Raw genomic sequence first — 24,663 nt, 5'->3', positions numbered from 1 at the left:
TATTTCTAAAACAAAGGGAGGAGGAGAAGAAAGGTATTTTATTTCACGTGCGAGTCGGCTATTGTTGTTGTTGTTGTTATTTTTTTTTAATGAGGTACAAAATGTTACTGTGGAACATTGTCCCTGTGTGTTCTGGCCCTTTGCCAGGCCTAGAGTTCTGTACTTGCTGGGGAAAAGAAAGCCTCGTAGTTGACTTTCTGAAAGATAGGCTGTTATCACTTGGTAGAGGTCAAAAAGGAAAAGAATCAAATTACTTATTAATTAAATACAAACTCTGTAAAATTGCTCAGAAGTAACTAGCTCTCAGGACCCAAGCTACAGGTGCCCAATATCTGAATGTACCAAAGAAAACCAGTTTATTAGCATTATCATTAGCTTTATCTACCAAGAATTAGCAGGGAGACAAGAAAGCTGCAGAAGATGCTTCTGTTCTCACCAAGAGATTCCTCTAAATCGCCCTTACAAAAATGTGCAATTTGTAAGAAGAAACAAATGGCTATTTTAAAACATTGCTAGGAACATTCACAGAAGCTGTAAATCACTTCAATTAAATAGAAACATTTTTTCACAGGCAGCAAAACCATGTAGTTACATGACATCGATGTAACTATTTTTGAGAATGTTACCTTGGAGGTCTGCATGACTGTAATGAAATCAAGGTGCCCTAATGCTAAAGTCACTCTTGAAAACAAGACTTCAGTAGCTTTGAACCTAACCTTTGAACCTTTGGAAAGTCTTCTCAAATACTTCTCCAGATCCTATGTCCAGAGCTGAATTCCACTTCTCCCTTGTGTAGCCAAAGTGGGCCTCAGCTCCTGGTGTGAGCACTTATCACTGTTCTGCTTTTGTCTTAAACCTCATGGTCCTGAAGCCATGCTACTGCCACAATCCTCGAATCCTTCCTTCGCAGCAGAATGAGCTTCTGGTTCCTGTGGGTAAGGAGGAAGCCTCAAAAGAGCAGAAGAAATGATAAAGAACCCCAACATAGTATTTTTTTGAAAACCCAGCGTTATGAAATCCCTGAAGCGACTTTGCACCCTCAGAGCCATCCCAACCTCCCCCTTCCCACCCGAGAAGGCTTCTTGCCAACCAGCAGACAGGTTTCCAAAGGTGCTTACCCACCTGAATGCCTTGGAGGAGCTGGCCCTGACTGCTCAGCAGGCTTCATGTGGCCTGTTGGGTGGCTGACCAGGCTCTTCTGCATGATGAGAGTTGGGGTTTCTGTTTCTAACTCTGGGGCTGAGCAAACCAACCATACCAGTGCGAGGCAAACCCAAGGCAGGGTCTAGCAAGGTCTCACAGTTTGCTCTGAAGGCTTGCAAGAAAAGGCTCCCTACTGGCCTGGGAAGCTCTGGCTGTGCTCAGGTTCTTCAGCCCCCCCTAGAAACAACAGGGGGCTGTAGGCTCAAAAAGACACCCACAAGGACAGAGGAGGGGTTGGGTTAATTTTTGGTGGTTTTCATTGGCTTTGAAGGGCAAAGGAGTTCTGAGAGGTTGACCATGGCTTGAGAGTGCTGGAGACCACCAGGAACAGAAGAACTTCTGTAAGGATATTGTTGCAGAGATCCAAGGAACAATTTTTGAGTCAGACCACAGCTTTTGCTGCTTTTTTTAAAATTCCCACCTGTCTTTTGCAGGCTTGGGGTGGGGGGCAACAGAAGAAAAGGAGGATTGCCAGGGCCTCTCATATTATTAGCTGTTTAATTGCTGTCATTCAAGTCAGTTATTAAATATAAACCGCGATATTTGCGATGATAACTTTGTCCTTTGCAAACATCCTGAGTGGATGTTGTTCTCAAAAAGCCTTTCAAACTAGAGATAACAAGGTGACAAGTCCTTTAAAGTGATGCTTTTAGGTACTCCTCTTTGAATAGGTGTCCCAGTTTAGCTGCTGGCAGCCAGAACAAACCAAGCAGCTTGTAAGAGTCAAAATCACAGCAGATTAGGCTTCTGCTCAGAGAAACATTTAACTCCTTACGAGGGAAACCCAGAACAAGTGCTGGTAAATAAAAGGCCTCTCTTTTTCCATCTTTCTCATAAGCCACTGAAATCATGGCCACAGTGCATTTTGCGATAGACTGGCTTCAGTGAAAGCATTTGCTTTTTGACTTGCCAGCTTGCTCTACTTTTTTAGGCTTGGCTGGTTTAGGTCAGTCTTGAACAGGGTCAGGAGCACTGATGCAGCCCCTTGCTAACTGGGCTCAGGATGGTCTTGCCCTGGCAGGACCATCCTGGTGGGCACAGCTGGAAGGATGGTGGTGGAGCACTGCTTTTTATTAGGGCCTGGAGTCACAGGGCAAGGGGGAATGGCTTCACACTGACAGAGAGCAAGTTTAGGAAGAAATTCTTCCCTGTGAGGGTGGTGAGGCCCTGGCACAGAGTGCCCAGAGAAGCTGTGGCTGCCCCATCCCTGGAAGTGCCCAAGACCGGGTTGGACGGGGCTTGGAGCAACCTGGGATAGTGGAAGGTGGCACTGCCCAAGGCAGGAGGGTGAAAAACTGGATGATCTTTAAGTCCCTTCCACCCCAAGCCATTTTGTGATTCTATGATTCTCTGAAATGCCTGTCACCTACGTCATAACACTTTTCCCACTGCCAGATGCTTGCAGAATCCACTTTCCATCTTCCTCTAATAACATCCCATTACTGTAGGTTAATGCCCTGGCTTTTGCATCCTGGAGCTGTACAATTGCCTTGCTAGGTTGGTTAACACAAACAAGATGTGGTACTGTACAAACAGAGCGTTTCCAATGGCTAAAAGTCTAAACAGATTAGGAAAAGGGTGAGGGAAGAAATGGAGGTGCCAAGAGTTGCAGCAATGTGCATGACATGGCCAAGGGAAGCCAGAACCAGAACTCAGATCCCAAGCCCTGATAGTAATCTGTTTCTTCATGCCATCATTTTGGTATGTGAGATGGGTCATCTTCCTTAAAGGGTTTAGAAATTAGCCAGACCAGTTCCTCTGTTTATATAAGGAAGATGTTTGTAGACCTCTTGATCCTAAGGCAATTAATACAGCCCATTGGGGAAAGAAAAAGAAAAAAATAAAAAAAGGAAAAAAAATAAAGGAAAAGAAGGAAAAAAGTAAAAAGAAGGAAAATCAAGAAAAAGAAGAAAAAACAAAATAAAAAAGAAAAATAAAAGTAAAAAAGAGAACTAGGATAGATTCTCATGTAAACAGCACCCAGAATGCCTAAAATTCTAACATATGCAGATGTTTTTATGTCGGGGTATTTTTTTGGTGAGCGGCCTCTTTGTGGTCAGCTGTAAGCATCACATTTACATAGTTCTGTATTTCTGAAAAAGCCTGTTGCATGAAGTTGGGATCCTACCAAATGAAAACAAAACACAACACTAACGAAAAATAACAAGCTCTTCCAACAGTGTTCAGTAACTGACTTAGAGGTTAGTGCTGTGTTCTGGGAAAAAAAAATTATCCAGGCACCATATAATTTCAGGCACTAAAAACGTTAAACATTTCAGAGGAACATAACACATGACACAGGGTGTTTTTATTTAATGAATGGCTGTAAGAAATGGGGCCAGCATCCCTTCTCACAGATGAACGCCTTGTGCCAAGAGCATTGCTGTACAATGTGTCATCACTCGGGAACCTAAAGAATTGTACTTGAGAAAACATTGCTACAAAATATCATTCCCTTCCCAGAAAGGTTCACTTCAGGCTTTGTAGAAAAACAGGACAACTCATTTCCACTGCACATAATTCTTCTGTTGGGAAACTTTCTTAAAGGCATAGGTGGCAGAGCAAGGGGCTGGAAAGCTCTTTAATCTCATAGTGACAATAACAGCTCCTGGTTATTGTTGGTGCTCAGCTCTTGCTTTGGGCTTTTGATACTCAGAACTTTATAAACACAGAGCAGGTTAATCCTCTCCACACCCTGGAAAGGGAGAGGGGGAGGGAGAGGAGGAGAAGGAAAGGGAAGGAGAAGGGGAAAGGGAGGAAGAGAGGAGCAGGAGGGAAGGGAAGGAGCACGGAAAGGGAAAAGAACTTTAGCTGCCATAAGAAGCCTCTGGTTAGGACTCTTATGTTAAAAAATTTGCTATTCTAACAAAGTGGCATGGGTTATGTGATGTATTAAATGAGAAGTCTTACAGACATAGAGTTAGACTGAAGATTACTTTTTTTTCATATGGTTTGTTTTCTTCAGAGAAATTAGGTCACTTCACAGCAAGCAATCAATTTACTGATTTAGGCCTCACCTCTACAACAGTAGTGTTTGCTGGGATAACTCAACAAAATCACGTGCAAGTGTGTGTATTTATTTTTAGAGACTGTATATTAACATCCTCTTTCTTGTTCCTGGTTTGAAAAAGGAGAAGTTGGTTACCCAGAAAAGTCCATCCATCACTGCTGGCTGTAGGACACTCCTGGCTTCACCTGTGCTTCAGGGGCAGTTCAAACTTGCTCCTATTTTGCACATCAAACAAAAAGAAAAACCAAACTAAAATTGTCTGAGCCAGACCAGAAGAGTCTTCCCTGAGACAAAATCAGGGTATTCCAGAAGGACTGCTCCTTTAGCAAGTCAAGGGAAGCTGGTGACAAGCAGAGAGCTGCAGAGAGCTCTCTCTTTGGGGAACGAGTTCTCTCTTTGGAATGAGTACTTTCAGTGCTAGTAATTGAACCTGTATCTTCTGCAGACATAACTGTGTAACCTGCCCTATGGTTATAGTACAGAAGAGGCATTTCTGACACAGCACTTGCCCTTTATAAAACAAATCCCCTTAAGGACATCCCAAATCCCAAGCTGTACCTGCAGCCAGCACTCCCACAAGGACTCAAAATCCCCCGGGCTGGTCCTGGCACCTGAGCCAGGGGGCTGCTGCTGCCGAGAGGGGAGCGGAGCAGAGCCCGCAGCAGCGATGGCAGCGGGACCTGCAGGGACAGCCAGGCGGGCACCGGGGACGCTGCCAGCAGCAAGGCCAAGCCCTGGCCTGATCTCTGTCCTTAGGCTCCCTCTAGAGTTTACAGCAAATGAGCAGAAGGTCTCAGTTGCCACTTGCACTCCTTGCCCCCCTAGGCAGTGCTCTGCCCCTGGGCACTGCTGGATTGTGTCCCAGAGCCTTTGTACACGGATGGCTCTGTCCTTCCTGACAGTCTCTGCTGCTGAACCTCACCGGGTCCTATTCCTGCCCAGAAGGGAAGGGCTCCTGTTAAGTGAATATTATATGGTGAATACTTGGGGCCTGCCCCCCAAATCTCATAGCAGGCTCGCCCCACATCTCTTGAAGAAATCAGCACTTGGCCTGAAGACCTGGAGAGGTGAGGAAGTGGCACCGGCTCAGTAACAGCTGAGGTGGGTTAGGAACAAACCTCCTCAAACCTCCAGATGGGTCATGCCATATCCCTGCTTTCTTCATCCTCCTGGTGGAGGAGCCCAGGTATGATTCCCAGTTTCCCCCCTGTTTGCAAGGAAATATATAAAATCCCGAGCAACCCAGGTGCTTTGTGTGAGCAGTTTGGATGGGCTTTGCTGTTCACTAGAAAGTGCTGGGGAAGGAGGGTGGCCAGAAAGGAGAAGGGAGGCTTGCCTAAGCGATTCTGGAGGAAAGAAAAACACGGAGCAGCTCTGCCAGGGGAAAAGCCCAAACAAGAGCGAGGAGAGGGGCAGTGGGAAGAGAGGGGACAGGGTGTCCGGAGCCTCGTAGAGAAGCCAGGACATTCTTCGCCCAGACCTCCCTACAAACACTCCTCCCTCCTTCCTGCTTCACTCCTCCAAGTTTTGTTTGGGGTTTGGGCTTTCGTGTTGTTGTTTGTTTTCCTTGTTTTCCTTTCTCTCTCTAATCCTCTCCCCCGATCTTTGGCTGGCCGCATCTCCAGCGGGGGCAGAGCGGGCTGCGGAGGCTGGAGCTGCGCGGGGGAGGCTCGGCGCTGCCCCCGCACCGCCTCCCCCGCAGCCCCGCTGCTGTGCCCCTCTCTGGCAAGACGATGGCGCTCTGATCTTTCCACAGCTTCACTCCGGGACTTTCGAGTATATTTTTTCCTGTATTTTTTTTTTTCCCTCCACGCTTCACTGCTACTACGGGCGGGCGCCTGCCTCTGTCCCGATTTGCTGCAGCCATCGGGGGTGCCTGACTGTAAACAAAACACTTTAGATCATGGCAAGGTCGTGCAGACACAGCCTTCTTTTTTTTTTTTCTTCTTCTTCTTTTTTTTTTTCTTTTCTTTTTTTTTTTTTTTTTTTTTTTCCCCTCTGCAGCCGCAGCGATTTAAGGTGGATTGCCGAGATCCCGAGGAAGAGGAGGGGGGACCAACCCCGATCCCCCAGCACAGCCGCGGATGCTCCGGGGATGCGGATGCTCCCACCCCGGGGGAGACATTCTGATTTTTTTTTTTTTAATATTTCTCCTTAATTTTACCCCTTTTCCTGGTGATTTGTCCCAGCGCGACCCCAGCGTTGCCGGCGGCGCGGGCTGGGGGCTGCGCTGCCCCCGGAAAGACGCGCAGCTACCGCGGCTGCGGGGGTACATCCCCTCCCCTTTCCCTCTCCCCAGTCCCTCCGAGAGCGAGGCAGGGTGACAGAGAAGGGATAGAGGGATAAACAGAGGGGCAGACCACTCCTCTTTCATTTTCTCCGCTGCTTCCATCGGCGGCTTAAATTATTCGCGCCCCTCTTCTCCTCCCCCATCCCCCCCCCTCCTCCTCCTCCCCTTTGGATTTAATTATTCGCGCTCAATATACTTGTACAGCATCCAGGGACTCAGTCTCAGGCCCTTGTGCTAAGGGAAGTATAAACAGAACAACAACAAAAAAAAACCCCAGAAGGTTCTTGTCCTACAGTAACTTTTTTTTTTTTTTCCTTTTCCAAAGGCTTCAGATAAATCAGTGCTCTCTGTTGCACTGCTGTCATGTTGCTGCTGCTTTACTCGTGGGCAGTAAAGGTTTCAGTTTCTCAAAACCCACACTCCCCACACTTTTTTTCCTCCTAGTTTGTGTTTACACTCTGGTACAATTGTCATAATCCTACAGACAAGAGGGTTGCCTTTCCCTTGCGGATTAGGGAGACTCCCAGAGAGCAGAGAATGGGAACTCCTCACCTGAGGAGTCTGGGGTGGGACACTCAGCAGGTTACCAGCAGGGAAACCCCCTGGGCATCCTCAGACACTTTCTGCAGATCATTTAGTTACAACTTCCTCGTGTGGATCAACAAAACAAGCTCAGGGTCCCTACACCTGACAGAGAAAATGAAGCTTGAAATGGAGCTTCCTTGCTGGTGGCAATGGAAGCCAAAGACAGGAAAGCCTAGAGAAATGAAGATGTAATCCTGCAAATACAGCAGATGCAGGCCCACTTCTTCCAGTTGATGGAGTTTTATCATGGACTTGCAACTCCAAAAAAAAAAAACATCTCAGGTCCTGCAGACATTAGCTTTAATTTTCTGCAAGTGAATTGCTGAAACTTGTAGTTTCTGAGAGCAGTTGAAAAACAACTTCCAAGTACTAAAATCTCCAGCATATTAATAAAAATAACTTGGCTAATAATGAATTTCAACCTTGTGGTTTTTAAACTAATCTAATTTGTTTTGGTTGGGGGTTTTTTTGGTGGTTTTTTTTGGTTTTTATTTTTTTTTTTTTGCCTGTACACATAATTTTTTTGAACTTGGGTCTGATGATACTGAGATTACCCTGCTGAGTGCTGTGAGCAGAAGCTGGAGGCCTTGAGTCTGATGATGGCCAGCAAAGTGCTGGCCTGGGCTTGAGCGCTGTGTGAAGGTTGTGTCCTCTCTCCAGAGTGTAAAATCTCCATGTCTTCAAGGCCAAACCCGCTGACCCTCATCTCAGCCAGTTAAACCCATTATACTGACCCCTGCCTTGCTGAGATAGCTTTCTGCTATCATCCTCCCACTGTAAAGTTTGGGCAGGGTTGCTTGGCCTGCCCAGAAGGATTGGTGTGAAGAACCTTCAGGACCCTCCAAAGATTCAGTCACTGGATCTGGGCACCTGGAAATGTCATAACCTTTGGTGCCTGAGAGAACCCACAGTGTCACACAACACACTGGGGGCTGCCCTGCCTGGTGAGTGAAGATGCCTGTGGAAAGAGCTGGAGAAAAGGGGACCAGAGAGGACTGCACGATTGCTCTCATGTCCACCACACCTGCTCTGACTATTCGAGGAAGTTGCTTAGAAAAAATCCCTGGCTGTGACTCTTTGCTCATCTAATCTTTTGAGCACACAAACAGGACAAACCCCAATGAATTATTTTTTTTTCTTTCCCCGAGTAGCTGACATCTGAAATCGCGGCAGAGGTTATTTTAGAGACATTTCTTAACCTAGCCCTTTCTCTGCCGAGAAGGCAGATGATGGTTTTGGCAGCAGGAGCCACCAGCCCGATCTCCGCAGCAGCGGGCTCAGGGCGCTGCGGGTCAGGTGCTGGTCCCCGCGGCGTACCCGGAGGTGCTCAGCCTCGTCGGGGACGTGTGGCCAGAGCCCAACCCGGGCAAACCAGAGCGGTGGGACGCTCCTGTCACAGCCCCGACTCAAAACCAGCCGTCTCCATCCCGCAGGCGCTCGGGCCAGCAGCGGACGGGGCGCGTGTTTTTGTGGGGTGGCACAAATCCCCCCGAGGGATGACGAGAAGAGGCTCGGCGATACCGTCCCACCCCTGCCGTTTTCCCCCGGGCTCCCAGCCCGTGCCGTCCCACCTTTAGAGCGGCGGCGGCTGCGGGGCAGGGCCGGGCGGACGGGGCGGCGCCCGCCGCCGTAACCAATGGCGCGGCCGGGCTGTTTAAATAGACCCGTGCTGTCAATCATTTTCTTCTTCGTCAGCCTCCCTTCAATCGCCATATTGGGCAACCGAGAAAAGGGCTCGCCTCTTGTTTTTTTCCGTCTCGCTTTTACTACGCGGCGGCGGTGCGAGCGGCAGGGGCACCGTCGGCACCAGCGCCATCGCCACCGGCGGCGGACCGGCACCGCGGGGGCAGCGCCGCGCTCCGCTCCTCACCCGCCCGGGGCTCCCCGGCGGCGGCAGCGGCGGCTCTCGGGGCTCATCCCCGGGCCGGCGCTTATGCAAGGGCGCCTCCTCGCCCCTTCTCCGCGGGCCGAGGGCGAGCGGAGCCGAGGCGGGGCCGCAGCGCGGGGCAGCGCGGAGCGGAGGCGCGGAGCGGAGCCGCCGGGCGCCGGGAAATAAAAGGGCGGCGGAGGCCGCGGAGAGAGAGAGCAGCGAGCACAAGAACCGCCGGCCGGAGGCACAGCGTGCGGGGAGATGTCAAACGTGCGCATTTCTAATGGGAGCCCTACCCTGGAGCGCATGGAGGCCAGGCAGTCGGAGTACCCGAAGCCGTCAGCGTGCCGGAACCTCTTCGGGCCGGTGAACCACGAAGAGCTCAACAGGGAGTTCAAGAAACACCTGCAGGAGATGGAGGAGGCGTACCAGAGGAAGTGGAATTTCGATTTCCAGAATCACAGGCCGCTGGAAGGCAGGTACGAGTGGCAAGCCGTGGAGAAGGGGAGCTCGCCCGACTTCTACTTCAGACCCCCCCGGCTACGGAAAGCCGTCTGCAAGTCCGCCGGCCGCCAGAGCTTGGATGTAAACGGGAATTGCCAAACCGTGGTTTTTGTCGGTTCTCAGGGAATCTCAGAGGACACTCACTGTGTAGCTCAAAAGACTGATGTTTCAGAAAATCAGACGGACTTAGCAGAGCAGTGCACTGCCCAGAGGAAAAGACCCGCGGCCGATGGTAAGGTACCCCACGGCTCTGCCCCGCGTCCCACTCGTGTCAGCGCCGGCGCTCCGGCCCCTCCGCCCCTGCCACGCGTGGCACCGGCTCGGTGTGCCACCCCCCCGAGCCCCTGTCCCCCTGAAAAAGCCCTGGCAGTGTTTGCAGTCCCGGGGTCCCGCCTGGAGTGGGAGCCGGATTTGCAAGGAAGAGCCCTTGGATGCGGGTCAGATCCCCCGACCCCTCGCCGCCCTGCTGCGGGGACCCGGGCTCCTGCCCAGGTGGGAGGAGGTTCACAGCGCTCAGCAAAAAACTAATACGGATTTTGGCCGAAAAGTGGGAACTTGGGTCTCCTATCTAGGGGAGAAACCCACTTCCCCACCCCCTGCTCGCAGCCAATACCTGACATGGGGATCTGGGAATATTCCCCCTCGGTTCCGTCTATCCCCCCTGGATGCCGAGCAAACATCTGGAAGGAAAATATTTTAATATTTTTCCTCCCCCCCCCGCCCCCCCTTGTTTTTAATTTTCCCCTCGTAGATTCCTCTCCTCAAAATAAAAGAGCCAACACAACAGAAGAAGAGGTTTCAGAAGACTCCCCCAGTGCCAGTTCAGTGGAGCAAACACCCAAGAAATCAAGCCCGGGAAGACATCAAACGTAAAGCGTTTAGGTCAGTTCCCTGTAGGGTCTGGCATTAGGATGCGAGGAAGGGAAAGAAGGGGTGACCCGCGTCTCTGAGGGGGTGGGGAGGGGGCTGAGTGCCCCTGTGGGCTCGCCGAGGGGTGTTTTCTCCGAGGAAGGGTAGCTTTCCCCGAGCGCTCGGCAATGGGTGTGTGTTGGAGGGTGGGGAGTGGGAGGCGCAGGGCTTGAAAAGAACAAAACAAGGAGCGAAGCCCAGCCTGGGCTCGGCAGCGTCAGGGGGCTGCGGTGGGACTGACCCTGCCTTCCCGCGGGATGGGCACCGGGGACGGCATTCCCAAGGACCGTGCGGGTGCAGGGACGGAGCTGCAAGCGCGGCTGGTGCATCATGTCAGATGCCGGCGGATTTCGGGGGGCTTCCCCTGTCCCCCGCCCCCGGGGCGCTTTCACCTCCAGTGTCAGCCTTGCGGCCACCTCGCACTGCGGGAGAAATAAGAAGTTGGGTTTGAGGGGAATCCGGTCACTTTCTCAAAATCCGAGCAATGCGAGGTTGTTTTGTTTTTGTTTGGTTTGGGGTTGTTCCCCACCCCCCCCTTTTTTTTTTTTTGTGTTGTTTTGGTTTGGTTTTAGAGGCTGGCAGGGGGAAGGGAGCGGGTTAATGGTAGGCTGGGTTGTGAAGCTTTTTTTTTTTCCCATTCCTTTTTTGCTTTTTTTTTTCCCTTCTCCCCTACCCCGTTTTTGTTGTTTTGTTTTAAGGCGAGGGCTGGGGCGGGGAGAGAGAGTTGGTAAAAATTGCGCCGGCGGTTTGGGAGCCGAGGTTAGGAGCGAGCTTTACAACAAAAACGATTTGCGATTGTGCCGGGAGAGAGAGAGAGAGAGAGAGATTAAGCTGTAAAGCAGAAGTTGCAACAAATTAGTCCCGCTGGGGTGAGCCGTGGCCGAGCGCGGCCATGCGAATGCCGCTACTCCCGCCCGCTTTTGGGGGTGGGGGCACGGGAGGGGTCCCCCCGCGTTCCCCGCCGATGGATGGATGGATGGATGGATGGATGGATGGATGGATGGATGGATGGATGGATGGAGGGGGGGCGGCGGGGGCCCCGCCCGGGCTGGACCCGCCCGCCCCGGGGATGCGGTGTCGGTTTGAACCGGTTGCGCCGCGGATCGCGTTTCTTGTCGATGTTTTCTAATCGCTTTCCCCCCCCGTCTTCTTTTTTTCTTTTTTCTTTTTTTTTTTTCCCTTGCAGAGCAGAGGATGTGCGCGTCCTCGTTCGTCGGGTGCGGCGGGCGGCGATGAAGAGAGGAAGATGTAAAGTTGTAGTGGGAAAGGAAAAAAAATACATATCGCCGATCTCCGGGAGATGGAGGTCCTGTACAAGCACTGAAAAAAAAACAAAAACAAAACAAAAACCAGCAACAAAACAACAGCAACAAAAACAATAACACTAAATTTTAGGCACTCTTAAAAGACCTGCCTCTAAAAGCATTGGATGTAGCATTGTGCAATTAGGTGTTTCCTTATTTGCTTCATTGTACTACCTGTGTATATAGTTTTTACCTTATGTAGCACATAAAACTTGTTGGGAGGGGGGAGGGACTGGAAGAGGGTGACTGATTGGAACTTGCTTTCACAATCTAGCAAGCCAAGAAATCTATGAAGAGAAGCAGTGTAGGTTTTTTATTACTTAAAGATGTATTGTCCCTTTAAGTGGGTCCACAGTGTTTCTTCTTTTTTTTTATTTTTTAATTTTTTAAGAATTTTTTTTAATGTATCATCATGGTAACTGCTCAGAGCAGATTATTGTGAAATTTCTTCCTACAGCATTGAACTGCAGAGGTGGGAGCTGTGATGATTCCGTTATGTAGTAGCAGAAGTTCCCCACCTTCCCACCCCCCCAAATCCATATACCAAAACTGATAGCCTGTAAAAAGTTGTGTAAAATCATCCCACGTGATTACATTTCCTGATTATTATTATTTTTAAACCTAATCTGGAAGGCTTTTGCTCTGAATCTGGAATATTGTTGTTTTCTGATCTGACCCACTTCCCGAAGTGTTTGTCTGTGAGAGGAAAAGGGATACTACATCTTTAAACAGTATTTCTACGTTGCCTGTGTACCTGTATGTAAAAATAAAAAAAAAAAAGTTTGAAGTGTACCTGTGTACATAACTCTGTAAAGACACTGAGAAATTATACTAACTTATTTATGTTAAAAGATTTTTTTTTAATCTAGAAGACAATATTTTTCCCCATAAAGCCAAAGTGGCATGTTTTTTGTGCATTTGTAAATGCTCTATTTGGTAGACTTTTTAGAGGGTTTTTTCAGTTTGTTTTTTTTTTTCCTTTTTTTTTCTTTTTTTTTTCTCATAATTAATATGGCTGTGCTTAAAAGATTGCAGACTGAGCCAATTAAAATTTTTTTGTAATGTGTGGGGAAAAAAAAATCCAGATTGATATTGTTTCACATCAAGCAATCAATAAAGAAAACTGCCATATATAAGAAATATGGTCTTCATTAGTGTGTGTTTCAACATCCCTCAGCCTGGCACAGGAGGAAATAAGACTGCAAGAAATAACAGTTTTCCTTTGAGTATCCATCTCTTCACGGGTCTCTGGTGGAGATGAAAGTGAAGGATGCAGCAGCCTTAGTGCAGCGATGCCATTTCTTCATGGAAGGCTGCTCAGGCACTGGAACGAGCTGTCCCGGGCAGTGACCATCCCGGGAGGGATTTCAAAGACGTGTGGATGTGGCACTTGGGGACAGCGTTTAGTGCTGGCTTAGCAGCTGGATTCAGAAGAGGGCTTTTCCAACACAAATGCTTCTGAGTCTCCTCTATGGTAATTGGGAATGATGTGCCCTCTTGGTGTAAAAGAACGGAATTTCCTGTGTCAAAATGTTTTTGGGGTGGGGTTGTTTTTTTTTTTTTTTGAGAGAGAAGATATATTTCGAGGTATTTCTTGCACTCTGACTCCTAAGGCTTCACCTTAAGAGCACCTCCCGGGCGGCCAGCGCAGAGCCGGCGCATCCCCGGCAGTGCCGAGCCCGTCGCTCGGTGCCGGGCCCGGAGCCCCGGGGCGCCTTCCCCGCTCGTGGCTATCAAAGATGGCGCCTCGCACGCCCCGGGCCCGGCCGATGCCGCCGGACCCGGCGGGGCTGGCACCGCACGGTGCAGCAGGGGATGCCCGCCGTGCGGGGGCTGCCCGGCCCTGCCCGCCACGGTGCGAGCGGCCCCCGCCGCCCGGGGATGCGGGGGAGCAGCGCCCTCAGCCCCAGGGCTTGCGAGGAATAAATAAACACGCAGAGGAACACAGAACGGGGGCGGAGGGGGAGCACAGCGCCCTGCGAGGCTCGCCAGGGTCCAGCCCCCTCCCCGGTGCAACGCGATCCTGTTGTTTATCCCGGCCGCGCCCGGGCTCGCCCTCGCTCCGAAACCTCCCCGAGAACGCCGGCGAGAGGGGGCGAGACCCCGGCCCGACTGGGGCAGGGCCGGGCGGAGGTCGGGGCCGGAGCGGGCACGGCCGGCGCTGCCCGTGCCCCGTGCCCCGTGCCCCGTGCCCCGCTCCGGCGGCTGCGGGGATCGCTGCACACGCCGTGCCCGCCCTCCTGCCCCGCGCACAGCCACTGCAGCCGCCCCGGCGGGGCTGCGCAACCCAGCCCGCTGAACGTGGAAAACACTCGCGAAGATTTAGGGGGGGGGGGGAAAAAAACAGAACCCAAAAACCAACCAAAAAACAAAACCCAAAACCCGTGATGTTTTTCTCTTTTTTTTTTTTTTTTTTTTTTCGCCCCAGCACGAACAAAGTGATCTCGGTGGAAAATAAATAGCGGCGCCTCCCCGAGCCGGCCTATCCCCGCGGCCGGCGCAAGCCAAACCCCCCCGGGCGGGGGACGGGGGCAGGGCGGGGCTGCGGCCCCCGGGCCGGGTCCGTCCCGCTCCTCCGTCACGTAGGGTTGGGGTGTGCCCTCTGACCGCCGCCCCCCCCGCTATTATTTTGAATTTTTTTTTTTTCTTTTTTCGTCGGTGCTGTCCTTGTTGCCGCCACCGATCGATGCCGCTTCTCAGCCCGGCGCCCGCCGCTATCGCAACAGCGCCGGGGGAGCGCCGCGCCCGCCCCCGCCTCCTCCTCCTCCTCCCCCGGTGACCCCCGGGGGATGCGCGGGGCCGGAGACAGAGGGGGGAACATCCCCCGCCGCCCCGCCCGGAGCGAGGGGGGCAGGGCGGCCGCGGCTGGGGCCCGCCCCGTGCCCCCTCCCTCGGGGGCCGCTTGTGGCGCTCGCACGGCCGCGGCCCCGCGAGGAGCGGGAGACGGGGCCGGGCCCGCGCGGCGGGGGGCACACCCTTTTAAATTTTATTTCCCCCTCTCCCCTGCTCCTGTCCGCCGCAGCGTTTCCTCCTCGGGCGGCTGGAGGCAACCTTGCCTCGCTGCTTTGGCGCGGCTGGCGGCGGGGGAAGGGCAGGGCGGAGCGCGGCCCGCCCCGTCTGATGCAACCGCGCCGCCGCCCCGCGGGCTGCGCACGCAGCGCCCGCCTCCCCCTCTCGCTTTTCCCCTTCCTCCCTCCCTCCCTCTCTCCCTCGCCGGCTCCGCGGCCACACGTACGCGAGGACGCGCGCCCCCCCGCGTGTGCACACGCACGTACCTGCGCGGCCCCGCAGCGCGGCCCCGGGGCTGGCGGGCGCGCCGCCGGCCCCCGCGTCCCGCCGCGCTCCCGCTGTGCCGGCCGGGCAGCGCGCCGGCCCCGCTCGGCGCTGCCGTGCTGCACGGAGCGTTTGGCGCGGCCTTCCGCACGGCCGCGTGCTCCCGTGCCAGAGGAGAGAGGTCTGACCCCGTCCTTAGCGGGAGGATTTTGGACGTGGATCTGGCCGTTTTTCACTGGAGGCGTTTGGCGGGAAGAAAAAGTACTAACAAAGTGTCCTTAAAGTCAATATTAACACCCGCTGCTTTTCAGCTGCGGAGCCAGCCTCCTCTTCCTCGGATGGGGAAATTAGCTGGAACACGATGTTTTCCGAGATCCCTACCCAACTGTACTCAGTATCTTCAGCTGAAAAAAAAACCCCGAATTTCATTTTCAAAAGAAAACATTGCACTTCAGGAAATGTCAACATGTTTTTGTTTCGACATTCTACAGCATTTTGTCTTTTTATTTGAATTTTTTTTTGAAAAGTAATATATCATCCTCATTTATTATTATTTTTAAAATACCAAAATAAGAAGGCTACAGTATAGTGGCTTTAAAATGCGTGATCTGCAGTAAAATAATTAGATTATATTGTATGAATTGTTTTGATGTTTCCCCAAATTAGATGTCTTCTGCTTTCATTTTACTGGTAAAACCTTGGAGACTTTCTGTACTTTTTTAATACTGATTTTTTTATCCCACCTTTGATGTTTTCTTTACTTATAAAGCTGAAAAAAGGCATTTTTTTTTCCTGCTGGGTGGGTTGTATCTGCACTTGTGGTTTGCTGTGCTTCGTCCAGGCTCAGCCACCTCCTCCATCCAGGCAGCTTGTGTGCCTTTCCTCTCCCTGCCTGTTTTCTGTCTTGCCCACATCAGTCATTGCAAGACTGAAAATTAGGCCAAAAAATAGAGGAGAATGTGTTTTTCTTCTCCATTTTTTTGCTTTCTAATAAAAATAATTACCAATTCACTTCACTTAAAGAGCAAGCAAATGTATATTTTCCTGTAATATAAAATTAATAAGGACAATAAAAATATAAAAATAACACGTTAATATGTAATGATAGTATACCAAGTGCAACTGCCTAAAAACAAAGGAGCGGCAGACTCCCTGCTTCTCCCTGGAGAAAACAAAGCCACCGCCGCTTTGTAACCCCTCTGGAATTCCCCCCATTTCCCAACCGTGCCTGGCTGTGTGTACCTTCCCCGTTTTAATTAACCCGCTGATCCAGGTCCTCCACGAGCCATGGGCAGTTTGTTTGCTGTTGAGGGTTGTAGAATGCTGTGGGGATCCGCTCTCAGGTCTCGGGGGACAGTTCCCTGGCTCTGGATTTTGGAGAAGGGCAGGGCTGCTACTGCAGATGACACATTGCGGGATGTCACTGCAGTGGAGGACACCAGTCGTGGCCCGGCTGGACCAGGCTGACCTGGATGGGTGCTTGTGGCAGGCTGTTCTGTGCTGTGCTGTGTTTTTCTGTGCTGTTCTGTGCTGTGCTGTGTTTTTCTGTGCTGTGTTTATATGTTCTGTGCTGTGCTGTTCTGTTCTGTGCTGTGCTCTTTTTCTGTGCTGTGCTGTTTTTCTGTGCTGTGCTGTATTTTTCTGTGCTGTGCTGGCAGGGGCTGCCCCGCTCCTCCCGGCAGCTTTGGCACCTGCCGGCCGGCTCTGGGTGGAAGCAGGGAGCAGCACACCTTGTGGTTCAGCGTTCCCCATCCGCAAAGACAGGCTGTGCCAGCTCAGGCTTTTATACCTGGCCGTCCTACTGCGCCTGCAGCTGTTTGGAGGAGACAGCAAGGCAGGAACATTAGTTTCATTCCAGTTTTATCCTTGGCCTCACATCTGAGTCTTCAAACAAGGATTCCAGTCGTGGGCAGACGCCCCATTTTGTGTGCTCCAGACTCTTCCCCCACAAAGATCCAGCAGTTCTTTACATGGGGGCCAAAAATCCAACTGTTGCCTGATAAAGCCTTTCTGTCATGACTGGCTCTACGTAGAGTGAAACCAGGCACCTACCAGTGCAGAAAGGGCTCCTATCCCCTGCTACCTGGGCAGGCTGGAAGAGATGTCTATGTCCTAGCAAGTACATTTCTGGTCCTCACTTGCTTTGGGGAGAAAAGCTTGAGGTCTGGGACTGACCACACTGTAAATTTTTTCTGCCAGGTGTGAAGCCTGGAGTTGATACCATGAGCTTGGTAACCTGGTACACCACACCAACTTCCATTTTTTTTAACTTTTTTTTTTTCTGGAACAAATGGTTGTTCCCATCTGAGCTGCTGGCTTCTGGACGTATATGTTTTATTCTAGGTCGAGACTGAGGGATCCCAAGTGAGGACACATGCATACACAGATGAATATAGATATTTATTTATTTTTATTAGTGGAAGAGAGACCTCTACTGGCTCAGCTCACAGAGCCACTCAACTGACCACAGCCGAGCTTTCACCTTCTCTTCACCTATTTGGGAAATCTCTTGTGTCACAGCCATCTGCCAAGGGCAGCTAAGAAGCAACACTTCATGTTTTCTCATTAAAAGATCCAGCATGTCCCTCCCTGCAGCTGAGTCCCTCAGCTGCAATTGCTAGCATGTGAATTTGTGACAGCCCTTGGTGTAGCTTATTTCCTTTAGGAGGAGATGAATCCTGGGCACTGATGCAGAGCAAAGAATTAGAGTGTTACTGGTGCGGGAGGACAAGTCAGCAGGGTGTTTTAATTGATTTCAGTTGCCTTTTATTCTCTTGATGTTCTTTCTCCAAGCTGGTTCTGTAGCACTGCAATGAGGATGGCTTCAGAAACCATCTCTTGTGGGTCTCTGGCATCTTGCTTCTGCTGTCAGCTGGATTGGTGTTGACTCCTACCTGGGCAATACCTGGGGTTGACGATCAGAAGCTGGGTGCTTCTCTTCCTGGGCTGGGGAAGAGTTAATATATAGTGTGTTTTTCTAGCAAAGCTATTGTTATCTAAGCATAATTAATGTAAAACAGGGCTTGGTGTTTGCAAACAGGTGGAGCTGGGTGAGCCAGTTGTGTGAGGCCTGTAAGTCCTGGGCTGCCAGTCTGGCTGAAAGCCACAGAGGCAATACTTGGACAAAGGGACTGCAGCATCTCTCTTATGAGGAGAGGCTGAGGGAGCTGGGGCTGTGCAGCCTGGAGAGGAGCCCCAGCTGAGAGGGGCCCTCAGCCCTGGGTGTCCCTGTGTGCAGGGAGGCTCAGAGCAGGGCCCAGGCTCTGCTCCAGGGCCCAGCAATGGCACCAGAGCCACGGGCAGGGACTGAGCCCAGCAGGTTCCACCTGGACATGAGGCAGAACTTCTGCCCTGGGCAGTGCCCAGACACTGAACAGATTGTCCAGAGAGGGTGTGGAGTCTCCTCACTGGAGATGTTCCAGACCCCTCTGGACACAGTTCTGTGCTCTGGGATGGAGCAGGGAGGTGGGACCAGCTGACACCACTGTGGTCCCTTCCAACTGACCCATTCTGGGATCCAGTGATAACGAGTACTGCTGAAATGCTGGCTTAGGCATCCCCTTCCTTCCTTACCAAGCCCGCTCATTCCTGCCCCTGGCACTGCTGGTGAAGTTAGTTCAGGAACCATAGTAGAGAATGGATCTTGCAGAGATTTCCCTCCTTCCCTTATGTGTTGTTGGTTTGTGTGTTGATATTTCTTTCTCCCCAGCTGGATCCATTTCTGGTCTTGCTCCTCATGCAGCTGGCACCAAAAGCTTGGCTGGCACAGTGGGTGGGAGGGAGCAAGCTGGCTGCACTACCATGAAATCACAGCCTGGGAGCTGGTGTGTCTTGCTTGTTCCTTGCACTAAAGCAAAAACTAAAGCCTTGTGTGGGATAACTGCTGCCCATCTTATGGTTATGAGGCTTGCTGGAAGTGCTGGGCAATCTTGGGTGCTGCAGCCCAGGGCTTTGCCATCCAGCTTTCTCCTCATGTCTCTGATCATCAAAATCTGCTCCACAAATGACCTGAGAGCTGCTTAGCTGGGGAAGTACAGGTTGGTGTTGATGGCCTGAAGTTTCTGCATAGTTTGCCTGGGGATCTCAATCACAGAGCTGTTCCACAGGGATCTGCTGGGTCACAGTTGTTCATTTTTTGTGGGAAAGTGGCCTGGATACAAAGATAGAGGAATATGCAGCAGTGGTTTCTGGAGCTGCAGGCTGGTGCAGTAGGTACTGTCACTGTGCCTTTCCCAACAGATCTCTGTAGCAAAAGCACTTGCTTGGTTTCAAAAGAAAAAGTTGTTCTGCAGACACCTGTTATACCTTTTCACCTCTCTCACCTGTACCCCTTTTCCAGTCATTGAGTGGTGAGAGCACCACGTATTTGCAGACATTAATTATGTCTTCTTACCAAGTTTCTCTTTTCTCTGGAGAGTGTTCTGTGTTCTGGGTGCTGTATTCTTGGCTTGCTTGGGTCCTGCTGTCCTTGTGAAGAAAAAAGGAAAAGAAAAAAGAAGAAAAGTGAAATGTTCACTGTCATTTTTCTGCCCCAGATGCTAAGTACTGATCCTAGTTTGTTTTTATTTTTTTTCCTTTCCTTTTATCCTTCCTCTCTCTGTCCAGATCTTTTGAAAAGAAAATCTTGACAGACCTGATCAGTTCAGGATTTGAAAGTCTCCAAGACCAGCTAACCTCACTGTAGCAGGTAAAGTCTTCTGCTATACTCATTTAGAATCTGATTAAAAGCATACCTCTAATTTCTGCATCTTAACTGCATCACTCCCTCCCAATGTCATTTACTGCTCTATCTAATCTGCATTTGTAGTGCCCCATGGGCTCTTGATGCCACCACCTCATGTCCTACCTGTCACCCTCACCTTAAAGTGTGGTTCTTGTCTGAAAACAATGACCCTGATGGTATTTTATTTAGCTATCGTGTTCAGCACAAAAAGGAATGACAGTCTCTGGTTCTTCCCCTGAAGAGCATTGAAGCAGTTTGCATTGACCTCATTCATACTCAGTGGTTAGCAAGGGTTTTACAGGGGGCTTTGCTGGCTGGTGGTCTACTGGGATTTAAGGAATCACTGTTGCTTCTTATGGAAACCTGCCCTCTGTTTCTGATGGCAATGGAATAGAAGAGTTGCATCAAGCTTGTGTCTTCTGTCTTTATGTTCCAGGTGCTTGGTGGCTTGAACATCTCCTATCTATGAAAAATCTGAATTTAAAACCCCTGCCTTTCAGAAGGGATCACAGGATGGTTTTGCAAGAAGCCCTGAATGAAGGGCTTGTTGTGAGTACCTGCTTTGAGTAAGAGCTTTGTCCTTGCTCTTCAGTTTTGTCTCTTCACCGGCTGAAGAGTTCAGAGCACTGAACTATTTATCTGGATTCTGTGTGCCTTTTAAAAAAGACTAAAAATATTGTTTGGTGAAACAGTGTTTTGTAACTGTGGAGAAATTATGGAGGCTAAAACTGATACACAAATTAGTGTTTTGTCTGATGAGATGGGAAACTGATTCAGGAATCCCATGGTCATTGTTAGACCATTCCTGTTACAAATCTCAGTGCTGAGGATGCTGTTGTGCCCCTTGGAAAAGCTCTGTAAACAAAAGAAGGGTGCATTCCTCTTGGCTCTCTGATGATCAGTACTTTGAACTGAGCCTGTGAACCTCTGTGGTGATGGGACTTTTATTAGGGCATTTACTTGCAGAACATGGGACTTGAGTAACCATATGGGAAAGTAGCTACTGTTTTAGGTACTCTGTAAGAAATGGGTTAGGAGAGCACAGGGAGGGAGTTTAGGGGACCATCTGAATTTGAAGTCTTTGATCAAATGCAAGTGGTTTTTTTTTGGGAGGGGGGTGTCAGTGAACAGAAACAGGGGAGAAAAGGTGTAAGAAACCATGACATATAAATACTTTTTTTGGTTTTTTCTTTGTTTGCATTGGTTTTGAAGCCCAATATAAGTGTAAAGGTTTCTCATGTATGACACATAAAACAGCACACAGGACGATGGAGTTCTTTCAGGCGGCCAGAGTCTCCCTTTGTCTACAGATAGATAATTTATTGTCATGTATGACCTGTCACTAATATCTGATGGTACCCCAGGGTGGCAACCTCAAAAGACCAAAAGAAACTGAGGACACCAGGATTATGCTGAAGAATCTGAACTTTTTTTTTTTTCCCGCTTTTTGCACCAGCCGCAAACAATTACAGCATTTCTTTGGTCAGATGAGAGGAAAATAACCATTTTCCACTTTTTCATTAATACCCCACCAGAAGCTGGATGTCTGTAATTTTACAGGAATACTCAGAATTAACAGATGGCCATTGGTGTATTTTGTGGGATCTCAGTAGAGGTAGATACACTGCATCTTTAATCTGCCCTGAAAGAGATTAAAAATGACAAATGGGCTTGTCCAAAGACAGGGTAAAGGTTTTCTTTCTTCAAGAAAATTTGCAAACAACCTATCCCCTCTATCTCTCCCCTCTTTGCTCTGCAATTACTCTGCAGTCTGGGCCAAAGCCCCTCCAAGGATTTGCAGGAACTGTGGCCAAGGCTGGGGAGACCACTGATTCTCCATTTCCCTACAGTTTGTTGCCCCTTTGAAGAGCAGCTGTTGCCTTTGAAGTGAAATTTTCTGAGCAAATGAGTATGGGCAGAGAGGGTGAGATTTTGGCTGGAGATGGGCAGCAGCAAATTCCCTTCCCAGAGGGGACTCTGCTGGCAGAACACTTGCAAGATTGAGGTTCAGCTGCTCCAGCAGCCCCTTCTCACTCAGAATGCACAAATGGTGATGAAGCAGGGGCACAACAGAGCTGCTGTATGTAAGCCTCCTCCTGGCCTGAAGTCCTTGGCAAGGAGGGAGGTCGCTGTCCTGCCTGGCTCTGACCCCTCAATCTTTTTGCTTTTTGCATTTCTAAGCTGAACTGGAGCTCAGGTAAATGCAGAGTTTGAAGTTCAGACTTACCTGCCTACAGAGCAGGATGGAGTGCTGTGTTGCATAGGTAAGAGGCCTTACTGGGCAGGGCTGTCATTCCAGAGAAGCAAGAGTCCTGCAAACACTCAAATGTCTTTGTCTTATCCTTCTGCCACCTTTTTTTCCATATCCAGTTGTCTTTTTATTCTCGGCAATATGTCCTTGTTGTCTCTACACTTCTCCAACCTGCCTCTGACCCCTGAATCCAAACCTAGTCTGGCTGGTGGTTTGTGCTGATATTCAGAGTTATTTCCTGTTTCTCCTGAGCATCTGGTATGTGCCCCACCCTGAGTGGCAGGTTAATGTATTAGGGACTGGAGCCAGAGCCTGACTTTTCATGTTAGGTGCTTAAAACCCAAATGTCTGTCCTTAAAACTCTTTGTTGTCTATCACTCCTATCTAAAGGTGCCTGAAATTCCTCAGTACCTGCTTTACATGTGATGCTGCTAAGGTGTGAAGGTCAGGAGTACTGAGCATGGCTGGCTTGCTCCCATGAGATCCTCCTGAGGATCCTCTGTATCCCTCTGTCACTCCTGGGAGATGCTGGCACCTGATTCAAACTATGCAAATATTACCAGGAGTGCAAAGACAAAGAATTCAGTAAGGGAAAATGTCACTCTGTGACTTAGTTTGGTAGGATAATGGCTCTGTGACATAAACTGTCAGGCAGATGTGGGTATGGGTGTGCATGACTGTACATCACACACTTTGCTGTGCAGGACAGCCCTTTGGGAAGTGAAACCTGGAACCTGCTGTGTGGCTTTATTGATTTTCGGGTTTGCTTTGTGCAGGGTGATTGCTGAAACAAGATTTGTTCATGGATGTCAGGCCATTCACAGCACTGTGTTTTTATGCAGCTTTTCACAAGCACTAATAGAGAAACAAAGCAGTCTTCATGACCACTCAAATTTGTCTTGACTAAGCACACCATTGCTGAATAAAGTATGCACCTATTGTTTTCAGACAGCTGTAATCCCTCTCCAGACTTTAGGGTAATTTAATCTCTTGACATGACTGTGCAACTCCTGTTATTTTTAGGCACATACATTAAGAAAAGGAAAGGTTCATTTAATCTGAAAACATATTAGCAAGCATTCCTGGTTTCACAAATCTGAACCAGGTACCACAGGGAATAAACTGAAAGTCATTAATGTGTGATTGCTGTTTGATGGCTGGAATGAAGTAGTTTCAGACCCACTCTCTACCTCCTTTACAGGTACTGCAAAACAAGTTGCTGCTCTTGAAGATCATGTCAGCAAAGGTTAAAAACTCATTGCAGATTGTTCTTTGCTGATACCAGCTGTCCACAATCTGTGTGTGGTGGCCATGTGGGGATGAGGGAAAGGCTTGAAGTCCTCTAGTGTCAGTGAAGGATGTGTGTCAGTGCCCTTCCCGATGATGCCTGAGGATGCTGAACTCACCTGTCTGCCCCCCCCAGTGTTGCAGCCCAGAGGATTGTCACTGCCTGCTCTCCTCCTCCTCCTCCCAAACTCCTGAGTTACTCAGGACAAGTGACAACGGAGACTGTCAGGCTGTGTGATGAAGCTGGTGCCTGTGGGCTTGTGGCTGGCTTCCTGATGCTGGAGCTGAGTCCCTAAGTCTCCTCTTTGACACAGCAAGGAGCTCCTGTGTTGCTCACTGTGGGACTTGGGCAAAGCTGTTCCCCTCCCCAGCTCTACAGGGGAGATGGGGTTACTAAAATCACTAAAATCACTAAAATCAATGCAGTTTACTGAAGGAGGTGAGAATTTAGTTTCTTTCTGGATATTCCTAGCAGCATCATCCAACAGGCACTGGGACGTGTGATGTGTGATGGAAGCTGAGGAAGATGTTCAGATCTCCACAGACTCTTCTAGGCTTAGCTTGGGTGGGAAAGTGAGGCTCAGGCTTTTAACTGTCCTCTTTGAGAAAGAATGAGGAAAGGCAACGGCAAGGGACAAAGTGAGGGAAAAACCTTAAGCTGTGGCATGTCTTGGGGTGGACAGCTAGCAGGAGATTGTTGACTGTTTGTTGAAAAGTCTCACTGGCTGTGTTTGCTTTGGATACCACAAGTCACTGGGTCCTGGTGGGGACTGTGAGTCATGTTCCTCCTTGCAGTGGAAAACACGGATTCATCGCCGTGGTGCTGCGCTCCTGGCAGGGCAGACGGCCCCTTGGGAAAACGGGAAGGTGGCACAAGGCAGGAGGTGTGGAGGCCTTCCCCTCCAAAGGGGGTAGGAAAGTGTTTCTGAAATGCTTTTTTCCCTTTGGGCATCTATCCTTAGCTGTGGGGAGAGCTTTGCTGTGGCCTCGAAAAAGGGACGTGCTGGAGTTCTTGTGTGCTTGTGTTGCTGTGGATACAGGGCTCTATTTTTGTGCCTCTTGCATAAGTTTTACCCACATCTTGCAGTGCCTTAAATGCATTTTTAGGATTTGGGGTCCTGGGTAGCTAAAAGCATTGAAATTGCATCTTCTGTGGTCTCCGTGGGAGTTTGAGAAGGCTGGTCATGACCACATTCCCTCTGTCTCTTCCTTTGGCAGAACTAAACCAAGTGGTGGTTTCATCCAGTTTAGGAAGGAGTGATGCCTTTATCTTGACTCAAGAGATGCTGGAGCTCCCTTTCTTTGGCTCACATGGAGAAGCCCTCAGTAGAAGAGAAGAATAATGCCAGCAGCTGTTGGAGGGCCAGCACAAGGTCAGCATGGTCCCACACTGCCAAAATACCAGCGCTAATTCCAGCCCTGAGTGCACAGGGCACACAAATCACCCGTGACTC

At 50.0% G+C, this 24,663-nt stretch overlaps 1 protein-coding gene and 2 long non-coding RNA genes across 4 annotated transcripts; 2 read left to right on the top strand and 1 right to left on the bottom strand.

Moving 5' to 3' along the window:
- Positions 1–8,777: 8,777 nt before the first annotated feature.
- On the top strand, positions 8,778–12,467 carry CDKN1B (cyclin dependent kinase inhibitor 1B). Its single transcript, XM_064421090.1, has 3 exons — positions 8,778–9,694; positions 10,214–10,344; positions 11,558–12,467. The coding sequence occupies exons 1-2, from the start codon at positions 9,220–9,222 to the stop codon at positions 10,333–10,335; spliced, it is 597 nt and encodes a 198-aa protein (XP_064277160.1). The 5' UTR covers positions 8,778–9,219; the 3' UTR covers positions 10,336–10,344; positions 11,558–12,467.
- A 4,147-nt stretch (positions 12,468–16,614) lies between these two features.
- Positions 16,615–24,434, bottom strand: LOC135300992 (uncharacterized). 2 transcript variants are annotated; one of them, XR_010362746.1, is made up of 3 exons: positions 21,899–24,434; positions 18,522–19,410; positions 16,615–17,894 (listed from the first exon to the last, which is right to left on the bottom strand). It is a non-coding gene; the product is annotated as an uncharacterized LOC135300992 (long non-coding RNA). The 2 variants fall into 2 exon arrangements; XR_010362747.1 differs by having other exon boundaries at positions 19,342–19,410.
- LOC135300994 (uncharacterized) lies at positions 18,863–24,564 on the top strand. Its single transcript, XR_010362749.1, has 4 exons — positions 18,863–18,985; positions 19,554–19,635; positions 20,108–20,237; positions 24,428–24,564. It is a non-coding gene; the product is annotated as an uncharacterized LOC135300994 (long non-coding RNA).
- The last annotated feature ends 99 nt before the right edge of the window (positions 24,565–24,663 follow it).

The sequence above is a fragment of the Passer domesticus genome, chromosome 5, assembly GCF_036417665.1.
Source record: "Passer domesticus isolate bPasDom1 chromosome 5, bPasDom1.hap1, whole genome shotgun sequence".
Lineage (NCBI taxonomy): Eukaryota > Metazoa > Chordata > Aves > Passeriformes > Passeridae > Passer > Passer domesticus.
Note: the sequence above shows the minus strand (reverse complement) of the source record. Positions and strands in the feature narration are given on the sequence as shown.